General features: G+C 42.9%; 1 protein-coding gene and 1 pseudogene across 6 annotated transcripts in view; both read left to right on the forward strand.

The window, feature by feature from the left end:
* CUL2 (cullin 2) overlaps positions 1-13826 on the forward strand; it is an 89579-nt gene that overhangs the window by 22268 nt on the left and 53485 nt on the right. For 5 of the 6 annotated variants that reach the window (XM_055147133.1, XM_055147134.1, XM_055147135.1 and 2 more), the window contains one exon: positions 4789-4929. In XM_055147133.1, coding sequence (XP_055003108.1) covers positions 4811-4929 — 119 coding nt within the window. In that variant the 5' untranslated portion in view covers positions 4789-4810. Of the gene's footprint in view, positions 1-4016; positions 4114-4788; positions 4930-13826 lie in introns of those variants that run through there. The other variant, XM_055147137.1, reaches the window with a different exon arrangement.
* Positions 4965-12019, forward strand: LOC129407018 (14-3-3 protein theta-like; annotated as a pseudogene).

A 13826-nucleotide genomic window follows, 5' to 3' on the forward strand; every position in this document is an offset into this window, starting at 1 on the left:
TTTTAATGTATTTTAGTTCACTTTCACTTCCATATATCACGCTCCCTCTCTTTGATATGCTCCTGTGTTTTTGTCATTTATTTATAACTTATTACTATTAAAAATCTTGTTATCCAGAAATTCCTGTATTTGGGAATTTGCTGATTTCACGATTAAGTGGCTGTAGCTCTAATAATAAAGATGCATTTTTGATAAGTGGTATTTTAACAAGTGATAGCTAAAGATAACACTGCGATTTATTTCTCTTACTAATAAGTATATTAGTTTTAACTTAATCTGTGTTAGTAAAGCCTGTAGAAAGAAACCTCTTAAATATCCATAACTGTTAAAAATAGAATTTTCAGTTTTAATTTTAAAGCTATTGATAATTAATTTCAATTAATTTTTAAATTATTGATAATAAATTGGACTCTTTAATTGTGGAGGAATCATTAGAAGTCATCAGATATAGTAGACTGGATTCACATGCAAAGAATGGATTACTATTCCAAATTAAGGAATTTTTTTCTCTCAAGTGTACTGTTACATAGTTTATACTGTTAAGTGAGTAGTACAACACTTATGTAAATAGGTGTATAAGGCCAAATCTCTAATGTTTAAAAAACTGTTAAAATCGTTAAAATATGCTTAGGGTTATGCATATTACTTCAAATAATAGGAGCTGGTAACTAGCACACAGGAATGAGAATGGTACTAAGATTTCAGAATTTGTAACTTCATAAGAAACTCCCTTCCCTGTTATATGAATCTAAATTTTTGATAACATTTTTATAACCACCCTTTTAATGTTTAAGTTTTATTTATATACCTCACGCTATTCATTATGTGTGCCCATTTGACGTGTGTAGCTTAGTGAAGCTCAGAACACCCAGGGAGTTGTACAGTCTGTGAATATGAATGCGGTGTAGTTAAAGTGGACTTAACGTCATCCCATTGGCTGACCAGCTTACACTGGTGGGATGCTAGAGCCCAGCCATGTGTGTGCGTGAGGCCCACTTGACCAGTCCTCCCAGACTTTCCCTCGAGACTGAGGGGGGTGAAGAGGAATGCGCCCACCTCTTTCCTCACTTTATATAAGTCACCCACATCACTTGGCAAAATGGTGTTTAAGTAAAATTGAGCCAGAATGTAGCTTAAAGTCAGTAATCCATTCACTTTGTTTTTTAGATGATAATCCACTATATTGCATTAAAAAATCTATTAACTACTTGGTAAATATTTGAGTTAAATATTTGAGTATTTGAATTAACCACCTTTTGGCTTTTATGATTACTCAGTGCTGCTGTAAACATTTGTGCACCAGCATTCTGGTTATTAATATTTTTTGATTTTGTTTTTGGCTCACACCTGCTAGTGCTTAGGGCTGACTCCTGGCTCTGTGCCCAAGGCTCTCTCCTGGGGGGCCTTAGGGGACCATGTGGAGAGCTGGGGATCACACATGGGGCAGGCTTATACAGGGCAAGTGCTCTGCCCTCAGTACTCTCACTCCAGTACCAGGTATGAGCATTTTTACGGACATTTCTTCTTGGCCATGTACCTAGGTTTGAAGTTACTGGGTTATCGTTTAGATACCTTAACTTTTGTAATGTAGATTACTTAGTTTATTGTAATCATGCTATGTAGAAAAATAAAATATGGTTGGTGCTCTGACTGAGAAACACCTGCAGTTTGTTACAAATATAATGAAAAGTTTGCAGATGTTACAATATTGATGTGTATTAACCTTCAATTTTATTTCTCAGTTTTGTTTTAGTAGAGTGTGATTGTTAGGGCCCATAGTGCCATTGACCTGAGGGTGTCATTCGTATCACTGTATAAGCGAGATGGCGGAAATGTAGATGAACTTTTCAGACACCAGTAGAATTGATGTTAACAGTGGGAGTAGAAGAGGCCTGGCTCAGGGTCGAGTGGTTGGGTCACGATACAGTCTCAGGAAGGCACTGGAGAAAGGCTCTGTCTTCGTTTGTAGTTGAATGAGTTGTCGGAGAGCTTGGGAAGTAATGGTCTGTCTGTTTCTTCAGGTGCCAGATCTAAGAGTTCAGCCTCGAAGGGCAAGAGTTTTGTTTTTGACAAGAGTAACCTCTGGACCTAGAGAGGCCCCTGGTATTAATTACTTATGTATTTCTGAAAAACATTAGTTAGGGCAGTGTATTTGCAAGGACAGGGGTCCAGGGCAGGTTTCATCACAGGAACTTCCTGAGTATGTCGTTAAATGGCACCCTGATCTTGAAGAGAACAGCAGGACCTGTATAATCAGATTATTGTGAGGATTAATGGAGTGGATATGCAACACTTGGAATAGTGCTTGACACATAACAAGCAAAATATATCATTACTAGAGTAAATGATTAGTATAAACTCGAGCTGCTAAGGACCTCCAGAGTATATGCAGTGTTGCACAGGAATGGTGGATTCATGAACACAGTTGGATAGGATTCAGAGAATAAGGGTGGAAAGAGGTTAAGGATAACTCCATGGTGTAAAGGGTGGGTGGGGGCACAGAGCAACAGTACAGCCATATGGTGCTTGCCTTGTACTCGGCCAGCCTGGGTTCAATCCTGGCATCCCATATGGTTCCCTGAGCATTGCCGGGAGTAATTCCTGAGTACACAGGCAGGAGTAACCCTTGGTGTGCCCCCTCATCCCTCCCCAGGCTAGCACCTGAGGGGCCCAGAGAGATAGTACAGCCTGTAGAGTGCTTGCCTTGTACGAGGCCAACCTGGGTTGGATCCTGGCATCCCACATGGTCCTCTGAACATCGCCAGGAATAATTCCTTAGTACATAGCCAGGAGTAACCCCTGAGCATTGACAGGTGAGCCCTCCTCCCCTTACTCCTGCTCCCGGCTTAGGACCTCGGCGCCAGAGATAAGAGTACGGTGGGTAGGGCACTTGCTTCCACAGATCTGGCCCTTGTTTGACCCCTGGAACCTCAGCGTGTTCCTGAACCTGCAGGAGTGAGTCCTGATCCCAGCAGGAGTCAGCCCAGACTACAGCTGCTGTGCCCGCCCCGCCCCGCCCCAACAAACAACCAAAAAAAAAAAAAAAAAAAACAAAAGCTGGAACTCGAGTTCTCTAGCTGCTCTTTCTCCTTTCTCCAGGGCTTACCCAGATGCTAAGTCACTGCTAATCCTTTCAAGTCAGTACAGGAAATTTAAGGCCTGGAGGGGAAGCCTGGGAACACTTTGAACTCAGTGTGCCACACCCTCCTGCATTTAGAGTTGGCCTTTCTGATTCCTTTCCTTTGTCTTCCTTGAAGTCTGCCTAGGGTGCCTCTTGAGCGCTTGGCTGGCGGAAAGGTAAGAGTGGTGGAAGGCCCCCTCCGCTCTGTGGGCCGGAGAAGGGAGCTGTTCTCCCAGGTGTCTGTTTCCCTTCTGTCGGCTCCCGGTGTTTCCCTGCCGCCTCCCCCTGAGCAGAGGAAGGAGCTTTCCTCCATGGCTACACAGACCAGAGTGTTGCTCCACTTGCCCAGTAATAAGGGAGGACATTGGGGTCGCTGCTAAAACATACGCTTGAGAGCCTTCCCCTGGACTCTCCTGTTAAATGACATTGAGCCATAAATGTGTTCTCTTCATTCTGTTCTTATGTGGCATTGGGAAGTCTGGAATCTAACTCTGGGACTCTTGCTCCAGAAACCCGCAAACTTCTAGACTCCACCGAGATCTGCTAAGCGGAGAAGTGCAGACTCACTGCTCGGGAGCCAGGCTAGCCCGGGCTGGGGGTTGCCCCGAGGAGGAGTGGGCCAGGACACGGGAATCTAAGACCCCCTGAGCATGGCTGCACCTTTCCCACATTTCTTTGAAGTCTTTTTACCTTTCTAACCTGAATTCATATGAGTTTGGCATTCTCATCTGTCGTTCATCTGTTTCAGTTATACATGTAAATTTTCTTTCCAAAGTTTTAGTTAAATTGAAGTGTCCAGGTATGATAAGCCTTTTTAATGGTTTTGTGCCTTCTCGTTTCCCTGCATGCTGTCTCATTCCTCCATGGAAGTAGTGCAAAACCATGAGGATCTGTGGCTAAGCCTTCTGTTCTGGCCTTCTCCTAGAGTTCGTGCAGCTGGCGCCCGGATCACGCCTCTCTGCCTGCACGCAGAGCTGTCCCCCAGCTCAGGAGTGAGTTAAATCCCAGGCTTTTTGTCTTGACTTTTGGGGTTACACCTTTGCTTTTGGTCTGTTTGGTTTTGTTTTTATGCTCAGGGATCACCCCTGGCCGACTTGGTGGGCACATATGGGATGCTGGTGATCGGATCGAACCTGGGTCAGCTGTATGCAAGGCATATGACCTACCCACTGTACTATGATTCCACACTCTACTTGACTTTGTGCTCAGGGGATCGTATGTGGTGCCCAGGATTGAAACCAGTATTACAGCCACCCAGCCATGCAAGGCACATGCCATGTCTCTCCTGCCTTGGGGCCAACATTTCTAATTGCTTGTCTCTTTCATATTTGTCATTTTAGGAGTTGGCTTTTTGGCCAACAGGGTTCCAGTTTCTTTCCCTCCGTGCTTTAAATGACACTTTAAGAGCTTTGGAACAATGACTTTGATTATAAATAATTTGTACTGCAACTTTTTATTTCCTAGAATTTGTAATGAATGCAAATATTTTATGGAAATTTTTGTCTGCATAGTTATGAAAAGATAGTAACAAGTGTTTATCGTGTTCTTACTATGTGCCAGGCTCTGGTCCCTTGATCCCATCATGCTATTTGGTTTTGCAGTATACTTTTGAATAAAATCTATCTTGAAGAATTTGGGTTAACAGTGCTATTATTTTTAATTAACAGATTTCAACACTAAACTTGCACAATGTCTTTGAAACCAAGAGTAGTAGATTTTGATGAAACATGGAACAAACTTTTAACGACAATCAAAGCTGTTGTCATGTTGGAATACGTCGAAAGAGCAACGTGGAACGATCGCTTCTCGTATCCTTTGGGTGTCGCTGAGAAGTGTTCCTGGGCTGGTGTGGGTGAATATTTTGACGAATGTGAGGAACAAAGAGCGGGGGCACGTCCTACAAAAATACAGGGCAAGGGCGTCGTGGGCTGCATTTGAGCAAGTTCAGCAACTGAGATAGAAAGTTTCAAAATTGAATTGTCATGATTTGTGAGTCATGAGTTTTATGTGACAGTGAAGATTTGTGCTCTTTCTCAGGTAACTTGAGTGTCCTGCCTTGCTTTCTGTTTGTTTTTTGCTTTCTGTTTTGGTCACTCCCAGTAGTGCTCGGGGCTTACTCCTCTGTGCTTAGGGGAGTCTGGGGAGACCCTGGGATTTGAACCTGGGCAAGTGCCATGTCCACAGTATCCACAGTGACTCCCGCCCCGAGGTGTGAGGTGTCCCCTGCCTTTAATGTCACCTAGTGCCACGTCTGTCAGTTTGCTAGAGTGAGTTAGAGGTTGACTGCCTGCCATCATTATGTGGTGCATCTGCACTTTAGGGAAGCTTGGGTTTCCGAAGATGCGCATTCAATTTGTGCTCTTTCACTTGTTAATATTAAGCTAGATGTTGATACCAAAACTTTCAGATCAGAGGTTCCCAAATTTGTTTGAAAACAAGTTATCTGAAAAGTACTCCCTTTTCAGGAAAAACAAACACTTGACCATGTCTCACAGCCATCTACCTTCTCTAACCAACATAAAGCACCACAGTTGCACCCGAGGCTGTTACCACCCTCCCTGCCTTGATCATTCTAGTGTCCCTGGGGGGATACTGGAACCTGTTCTAGACCAGTGATTTTCGACTACTAGATCTCGGCCAGTCAACAGAAAATTTCTGCTTTGGATTGCTACTTAATACAGTGGTGTTGTTTTGTTTTTCCTGTGAAAGAAAATAGATCTATTGAAAAATTGAGAGATGTGAGGGGAGACAAAGAGCAGGAGGAGACAGGCATTTAAGAGAGAACACGGGCTTCTTCAGAGGGAAAAGGAGCTTGAAATGGCATTTAAGGGAAGGTTATAGACAGGTTCTCCAAACTGTTGGCCTGGAGTTCTTTGCACACAAGTTAATCTGGGCATTGTCCTAGGGAAAGTCTTGCACTCTCCATGGTCCTTTCATATATACATATATGTGTGTGTGTGTGTGTGTGCGTGCGTGCGCGTGCACATCATAGGGTGTTTGCCTTGCATACCGCTGTCCCTGTTCAATCCCCAGCATCCCATATGGTCCCCTGAGCACCGCCAGGAGTAATTCCTGAGTGCAAAGCCAGGAGTAACCCCTGTGCACCACTGGGTGTGACCCTCCCCCAAAAAATGGTAGCAGGTATAAAAATGACGAAAATGCCTTGACACTAAAGCTATGTAAAATGATGTTTTGGGAAGACTTTGTTACATTAAAAAGTACTACCGGTAAATTTGAAGATATATCTGGTAGGCTTTGTCAAACCATTTGTGATCTCACTCAACCAGTGTCATCGCATCCAGCAAGTAGACAAAAGAAAAGTGTTTGATGCTAGCTACCTTCCCTTAGGGGACGTAGGGTATTTTCTGCAGGTTACCACTTTAGGAATCTCCAGATCGATTGGTTTAAAAATTTCACTTTGAAGGAGACTAACTGCAACTAGGTAGGTAGTAGTCCTGGTAGGGTGGACATAATTTCATCTGGGGTCCTGTTTCTTTAACAGGAGCCTACGGAGATCTCCTACACTTCTAGTTTTCTTTGGTACATTCAGCATGCCTAGTGATTGATGTGGCAGATGCAGTTCTCGGTAGGGGAGCTCATGCTCTGCGTGTACAAGGTTCTGGATTCAGTCTTGGCCCCCCGCCCCCAACCCTCCCTCCTGCCCCCCACAAAAAATACAGGAAGTCTCCCAGGATTGTGCAGGTAGAGTATGGAACACAGACTTGATTTTATTTGTTTCTGGGACACTCCAAGCAGTGCTCAGGGCTTACTTCTGGCTCTGTTGCACTTAGGAATCCCTCTATGCCCCATGTATGGTTCATGGGACTTAACCTAGGCCATGTGGAAAGCAGATGTATTAATTCTTTCTACTGGGTAGGGTGCCTGTTCTGACATTAAAAAAGTGTATTATTTAAAAAAGTTTTTGTTTTTGTTTTGTTTGGGGCCAATCTCACATGTGCTCAGGGTTTATTCCTGGTTCCGTGCTCGGGAGTCATTCCTCATAGGGCTCAGGGACCTGAACAATGGGGTGGGGGGTGGGGGGTGCTGGCATTGAATTCAGGTTGTCTGCGTGCAAGGCAAACGTCCAACCTGCTGTGCTATCGCTCCAGCCCCTAGTCCTTGTATTCTTAACCTGATGGCGAATGAACTTAAGAATGAAATCTAAAGGCCATGTTAATATTAGTACTTAGAATAAAATTTCCTCCTTTTTTTACTGTTCACACACCTTGCCAAGAAGTACTAATCCTAAGATACTTTTGGTAGACATTTAAGGCCATAAAACACTACTCTGAAAGTGAATAAGAGAAAAAGTCACTCTCTGAAGTGTATACTGCTATATGTGTTAGTACATTTGTTTTTGTTTTTGAGCCGTATGTGGCAGTGCTCAGAGATCACTCCTGCTAATGGAGCTCAGGGGACCATATCAGGTGCCAGGGATTGAACCCAGGTCAATTGTGTGCAAGGCAATTGCCCTACCCTTGGTAATGTCGCTCCAGCCCCAGTACATTATTTTTTCTTTCATTTTTAATATTTTAGTTTTGGGGTGCTAGGGGTGCTATAAACCCACAGGCTCATACATGTGATGCATGTGGTCTCATGGAACTACATCTTTGGTCCCCAACACTTGATTTGTTGTTGTTGTTGTTTGTTTTTGGGCCACACCTAGCAATGCTCAGGGCTACTACTGGCTTTACATTCAGGGATCACTCTTGGTGGGCCCAGGGACTGGACGTGATGCTGCGGATTGAACCCAGATTGACTGTGTGCAAGGCAGCACCCTACCCACTATCCTATTGTTCTGGCTCGCCACAACTTATTATTATTTTTTAAATGATGCTATCTGAAATATAATACGTATCTGGAAAAGTTTTAATTTATATGTATATTTTTAAAATATTTACAGAACATTGAACAGGTTTGTGTATTTTTTGTGTGTGCTTTGGGCCACACCTAGGACTCTGTGCTCAGGAATTACTCCTGGCGAGTCTTGAGGGACCGTATGTGGCGCTGAGGATCTGACTTGGGCTGGTCCTGCGCATGGAAGGATCCTTTCTTGCTGTATACATTGATTTTGCTCTGGCAGAGAACAAATAATTTTAAATCACACACATGAATGGTCACCACACAAGTTAAGAAATAAACCCCTGGGCCAGAGAGATTGGTGTTCTGGCTGAGCACATGCTTTGCCCAGGAGGCCCAGGTTCAGTCCTCCAGCTTTATTTATTTATTTATTTTTTGCTTTTGGGTCACACCTTGCGATGCACAGGGGTTACTCCTGGTTTTGCACTCAGGAATTACTCCTGGTGGTGCTCAGGGGACCATATGGGATGCTGGGGATCGAATCCCGGTCAGCCTCGTGCAAGGCAAATGCCCTACTTGCTGTGCTGTCGCTCCAGCCCCATAGTCCTCCAACTCTTGCATGATCCCCTGACCACAGACTGGTGTGACCCCAAAATTTAAAGAGCAAAAAGGGGCTGGAGTGGTAATACAGTTGGTAGGCTGTTTGCCTTGCACGTGACCCGGGTTCAATTCCTGGTACCACATATGGTCCCTTGAGCCCCCGAGGTGATTCCTGAGCACTTAGTGCAAGGTAAGCACCCTGCCTGCAGCACTGTCCCTGCAGCCTGACTTGAATGTCTTGAAAGCCAGGAGAGGCAGTGCTCGGCCAGCGTGAGGTGCTGAGCCTCTGTCTAGGAAGCCCAGGACTCCCTCAGCGTGCAGCTGGGGTGCGGGTGGGAGGGAGGCGGGGGTGGGGTTGAGGAGTGTTGAGGTCTGTTTGGGAGGGCCTAATCAGTTAGGTAAGGCCCACCAGAAGCTCATGAAGCGTCACCTCTGATTTTGAGTCGACTGAGTAGTAATCTTAATTGTAGCTGCTGAGTGTCTTTTGACATGGAATGTTAACACATTTGTGAATCTGATGGAGCTGACATTTTAACAGTTTCAGTGTGAGCTGAGAAATCTTGAGGCCATTTTTAGAATTCTAACAAAATGATGATGCTTCTTCATCCCCAAAGCAGTTGAAGGTACTTTGGAATTACCCTTAATTATGTTTCTCAAGGACTTTCCTGTGATGAGATATAAGAGTCTAGGTAGATATGCATTTAACTGTTTCTCAGGGCTGAGTTTTTTGGTTTTTGTTTGGTTACTTAAGTTTACTACGCTTTTAGGTAGCTGTTAGAGTTCCCAACTCCCAATAGTGTGACAGAAAGTCTCCTACTTTAGGACTTGACTGTGAAATGCTTTGATAAGACTAAAAGGATTAAAGGGCAGAAGATTGCAGATTGCCTCTTTTAGGGAAATAGGGAAATCAGACCTTAAAACCCAGATTCACTGAAGTTCACGTTTCTCATATATCCTTTTTGATATAGCCATCTTTTTGAAATATACTAGTTTCAACATATTGAAAAATACTGACGCAGGTAATTTCTGTCCTTGTTAGTCCTTACCAGTGTTAGAAGACATCTACAATAAATGTTCTAGACTAAGTAGAATAGAAATGTCTTTCTGTCTTAGTTGGCTGATCATCAGCACTAATTTCCTGTACTCTAGATTAAATCAGACTAATAGATGTTGGTGCTGATTCTTTACCTATATCCTTAAAATATTTATTTAGGGGTCAGAACGATAGTACAGTGGGGTAAGGTGCTTGCCTTGTACATAGCTGACTCGGGTTCGATCCTGGCATCCCTGAGCAGCACTGCCAGGAGTAACTTCTGAGCTACATCAGGTGTTGATCCCCAAAGCAAACAAACAAAAATGAAAAGATTTATTTAAATTTTTATCTAATGAACCATTTTTAAATTCTTGCATACCATTTATTTCATAGATACTGAATTTTTTACATTTGGCATTTTCATTCTTGGTCTTCAGAAACATCAAAATCTTTTGTTACAAGACCTGTTTTAAAATATGTTTTGGGCGCCGCGGCTGCGGAGACGTGAAGGCCCCGCGCACGCCGCCCTAGCACGTTCCCCACCCCCGCGCCGGATCGCTGGCCACCACAGCTGCTGCTGTCGCTGCTCGTCCTCTTCCCCCGCCCCCACCCGGTCCCCCCTCATGGAGAAGACGGAGCTGATCCAGAAGGCCAAGCTGGCCGAGCAGGCCGAGCGCTACGACGACATGGCCACCTGCATGAAGGCCGTGACGGAGCAGGGCGCTGAGCTGTCCAACGAGGAACGCAACCTGCTACAAGAATGTGGTGGGTGGCCGCCGCTCGGCCTGGAGGGTCATCTCAAGCATCGAGCAGAAGACGGACAGCTCGGACAGGAAGCTGCAGCTCACCAAGGACTACCGTGAGAAAGTGGAGTCGGAGCTGCGCTCCATCTGCACCACGGCCCTGGAATTGTTGGATAAGTATTTAATAGCCAATGCTGCTAATCCAGAGAGGAAGGTGTTCTACCTGAAATTGGAGGGGGATTATTTCCGGTATCTTGCTGAAGTTGCAAGTGGTGATGATCGAAAACAAACGATAGATGATTCCCAAGGAGCTTATCAGGAAGCTTTTGATATAAGCAAGAAAGAGATGCAACCTACACATCCTATTCGAATGGGGCTTGCTCTTAACTTTTCTGTATTTTATTGTGAGATTCTTAATAACCCAGAGCTGGCCTGCACACTGGCTAAAAGGACTTTTGACGAGGCCATTGCAGAACTTGATATACTGAATGAAGACTCATACAAAGACAGCACCCTCATCATGCAGTTCCTTAGAGATAACCTAACATTATGGACATCAGACAGTGCAGGAGAAGAATGCGATGCAGCAGAAGGGGCAGAGAACTAAGTGCACACAGTGAGGCATCCTTCTTCCCCTCGAGAGATCTTTTCACACATCTCCATTCCTTATTCCGTTTGGATTTTCTCTAGCAAAGAAACTCATTCATGTGTATGGAATCAACTGTTTAGTCTTTTCACACTGCAGCTTTGGGAAAACTCCATTCCTTGATTTGTGTTTGTCTTGGCCTTTCTGGTGTACAGTTACTGCTGTAGAAAAGTATTAATAGCTTCATTTCATATAAAAATAAGTAATGTCCAAACACTTGTGTAGAGGACTTAAAATGTACCTGATATTTAAATAATTTGAACCAGTTCTGCAAGTGACTGTGTTTTGTATTACTGTGAAGATACGAAAATGTAGTTAACTGCAATTTAAAAGTGTTATACACAATTTCCTCATTTCTATATCCCTCTCTTATTCTTGGGGTTTCCTTTTAATAAGCAACTTCTCTATGCTTTTAATGTATTCTGTTTTGGTTGGATTCCAGGAGTGTTAGATTGAATGAAAAAGACACTTCTGGGCTGGGGTCACATACTGAAATGTCTCCTGTTCCGTACCTCGGAGGCTTCGTGTGTTGTGACAATGGGGAGTTTCCTTATTCACTCTTCATTCGATGCCGTTCCAGTGAACTTACCTTCCCAGTGAAGGTTCACTTACACCTCCTAAAAAAATATATATGTTTTGGTCATTTTCTTGCCATTTTCAGTTTTAAAATTCTATTGCAAACCTGTTTTTGACCCACAATAAAAGTAATGTTAAAAGTCAAAATTAATCCCAAGCCCAGAAAGAACTTTTACATTTTTTAAAGTTTAAAATGTTTTTCATTTATTTTAAGAAAGCACCTTAATTAAAAACATTTTAAATTATTTTTCCCCCTCATTTCTTTTTCGAAAGTACCTTTCAATAGCGAAAGCAAGCTATTTGGTGGAGGCTAGCACTATTCTTTTGCAAGAGGTCAAAGGTTTTGCTCTGGGAAAGAGAAATTCTTGTTTCTGTGATAATTTACAATTGGAAAGTTCATAAATAAAGAAATTCTTTATTTTCTGACTCAAGAGTTCTTATAAGAATGATTTGTTTAAATAAAAGTTGACATTCTACAGAGCTTTAAAAATTGTGTTTTATCATTAAGCCATCCCACAGAAGGTTGAAAACTTCTTAGTTCTTTTCTCTAAGATCTACACATTTCCAGAGTGCTTGGCTGTTTGGACAGGTTAGAGATATTAAAAATACAAAATAGGAAAACACCCATTTGGAAGTCTTTCTTGCTCTGTCTTTCCAGACGTATTTCCTACCTACTTGTACTTTCAGTCACTCCCAAAATTCTAATCTTAAAAATATGAGTCTGTGGTTTCCTGATCTAGTGGCATAATCTGCATGATCAGAACTGCCCAAGCCTCTCTTTGAAGGTGGTTTTGCCTGGAGCCATCTCTTTGCTAATAATCTTGTCACCCTTTTTTTGTGATGATACAAATCTTCCCATATTGTGTCAGCCTTTTGAAAACGTTATTCTCTGAGCCCTGGAGCCCCCAGTTAATGACTAGCTATTTAATAAAGCCAAGTGGAAAATTTTGATGCATTTTGCTCTCAACAGAAAAATAATATTTGATATTATCTTTTCAAGCAATAAAGTGAAATTACATAGTGGTTAACTGAGACATCAAACTGTGATTGGTTAGTTAAAATATTTGTGATTAAAAAAACATAGTATGAGACTAATACCCAAGGACAGTAGGATTGGTTCACAGTTGGAAGCCTACTTCAAGTGCTACGGGAGAAGGCAGTTGGGCTAGGGAAGGAACAACTGTGGCAGTGATAGTCGGAAATGGTCACTCTGGATAAGAACTGTGTGCTAAAAGTTGGTAAAAAAACAAACACGATAACCTCTCAGTATCTGTATTACGAACTAATGCCCCAGAAGGGGGAGGGAAGAGAGGAAGGAAAAAAGGGAGGGAGGACAAGTGCCATAGAGGCAGGCATTGCAGGAGGGAAACTGGGGTCATTGGTGGTAGTGTTAAGTGTATACTGGTGGAGGGATGGGTGTTGGACCACTATATGACTGAAAGCCGATTATGAACGGCTTTGTAACTGTGTATCTCATGGTGACTCAATTAAAACAAAAATTGTGAGTCTGATCTCACTGAGGAAGAGACAAACTTGTGCCCCAGCCTGTGCATGGACTGGAATGGACCTTCCTCCATTCCAGTCTTTCACGGACCTTCCTCCACGCATAGAACAGAAGGTGAACCCTTCTAGCCAGCGCTGTTTGCATGCACATGCCTAAGTAGTTCTTGTGATACCTTGTAGAGTATTCAGATGTTCAGAGACATCTTTGAATATCTGTTGATACAATAAGATACAGGGGCTGGAGCCATAGCACAGCGGGTAGGGCATTTGCCTTGCATGCAGCCGACCCAAGTTTGATTCCCAGTATTCCATATGGTCCTCTGAGTACCTTCAGGAGTAATTTCTGAGTGCATGAGCCAAGAGTAACCCCTGAGCATCTCTGGGTGTGACACAAAAACAAAAACAAAAAGATAGAGTAAGTCTGAAAGTTGTAGGTTGTAGAATAATCTGATGAATACTGTGTGTCCCTTGAGTAATTTTTGTTGCTTTTGTTTCTTAGAATCGATGAAACATATTTGCCACTTTGGATACTTCCTAGGTCTTTTTTGATAGGATACATATGTCCATTGCACTAACTTGTATTTTGTAGTTTTCAGATTAGATTTGCTAGAATTTTCCCCTGAATTTTAACCCAAAAGGATAATTTTCATATTTATTGAGTGAATAAAGGAAAGATGCCATGCTTTTTTGAAGTAGTAATGCCTGTGTTAACACTTTCTTCTCCATCTTAATGTAACCTGGATTCTAACAATTCATTTTTAGGTTCCAAGCAAGGTAAATCTCATTTGTTTTAAAGTGGTATCT

Source organism: Sorex araneus, chromosome 9 (genome assembly GCF_027595985.1).
Source record: "Sorex araneus isolate mSorAra2 chromosome 9, mSorAra2.pri, whole genome shotgun sequence".
Classification (NCBI taxonomy): domain Eukaryota; kingdom Metazoa; phylum Chordata; class Mammalia; order Eulipotyphla; family Soricidae; genus Sorex; species Sorex araneus.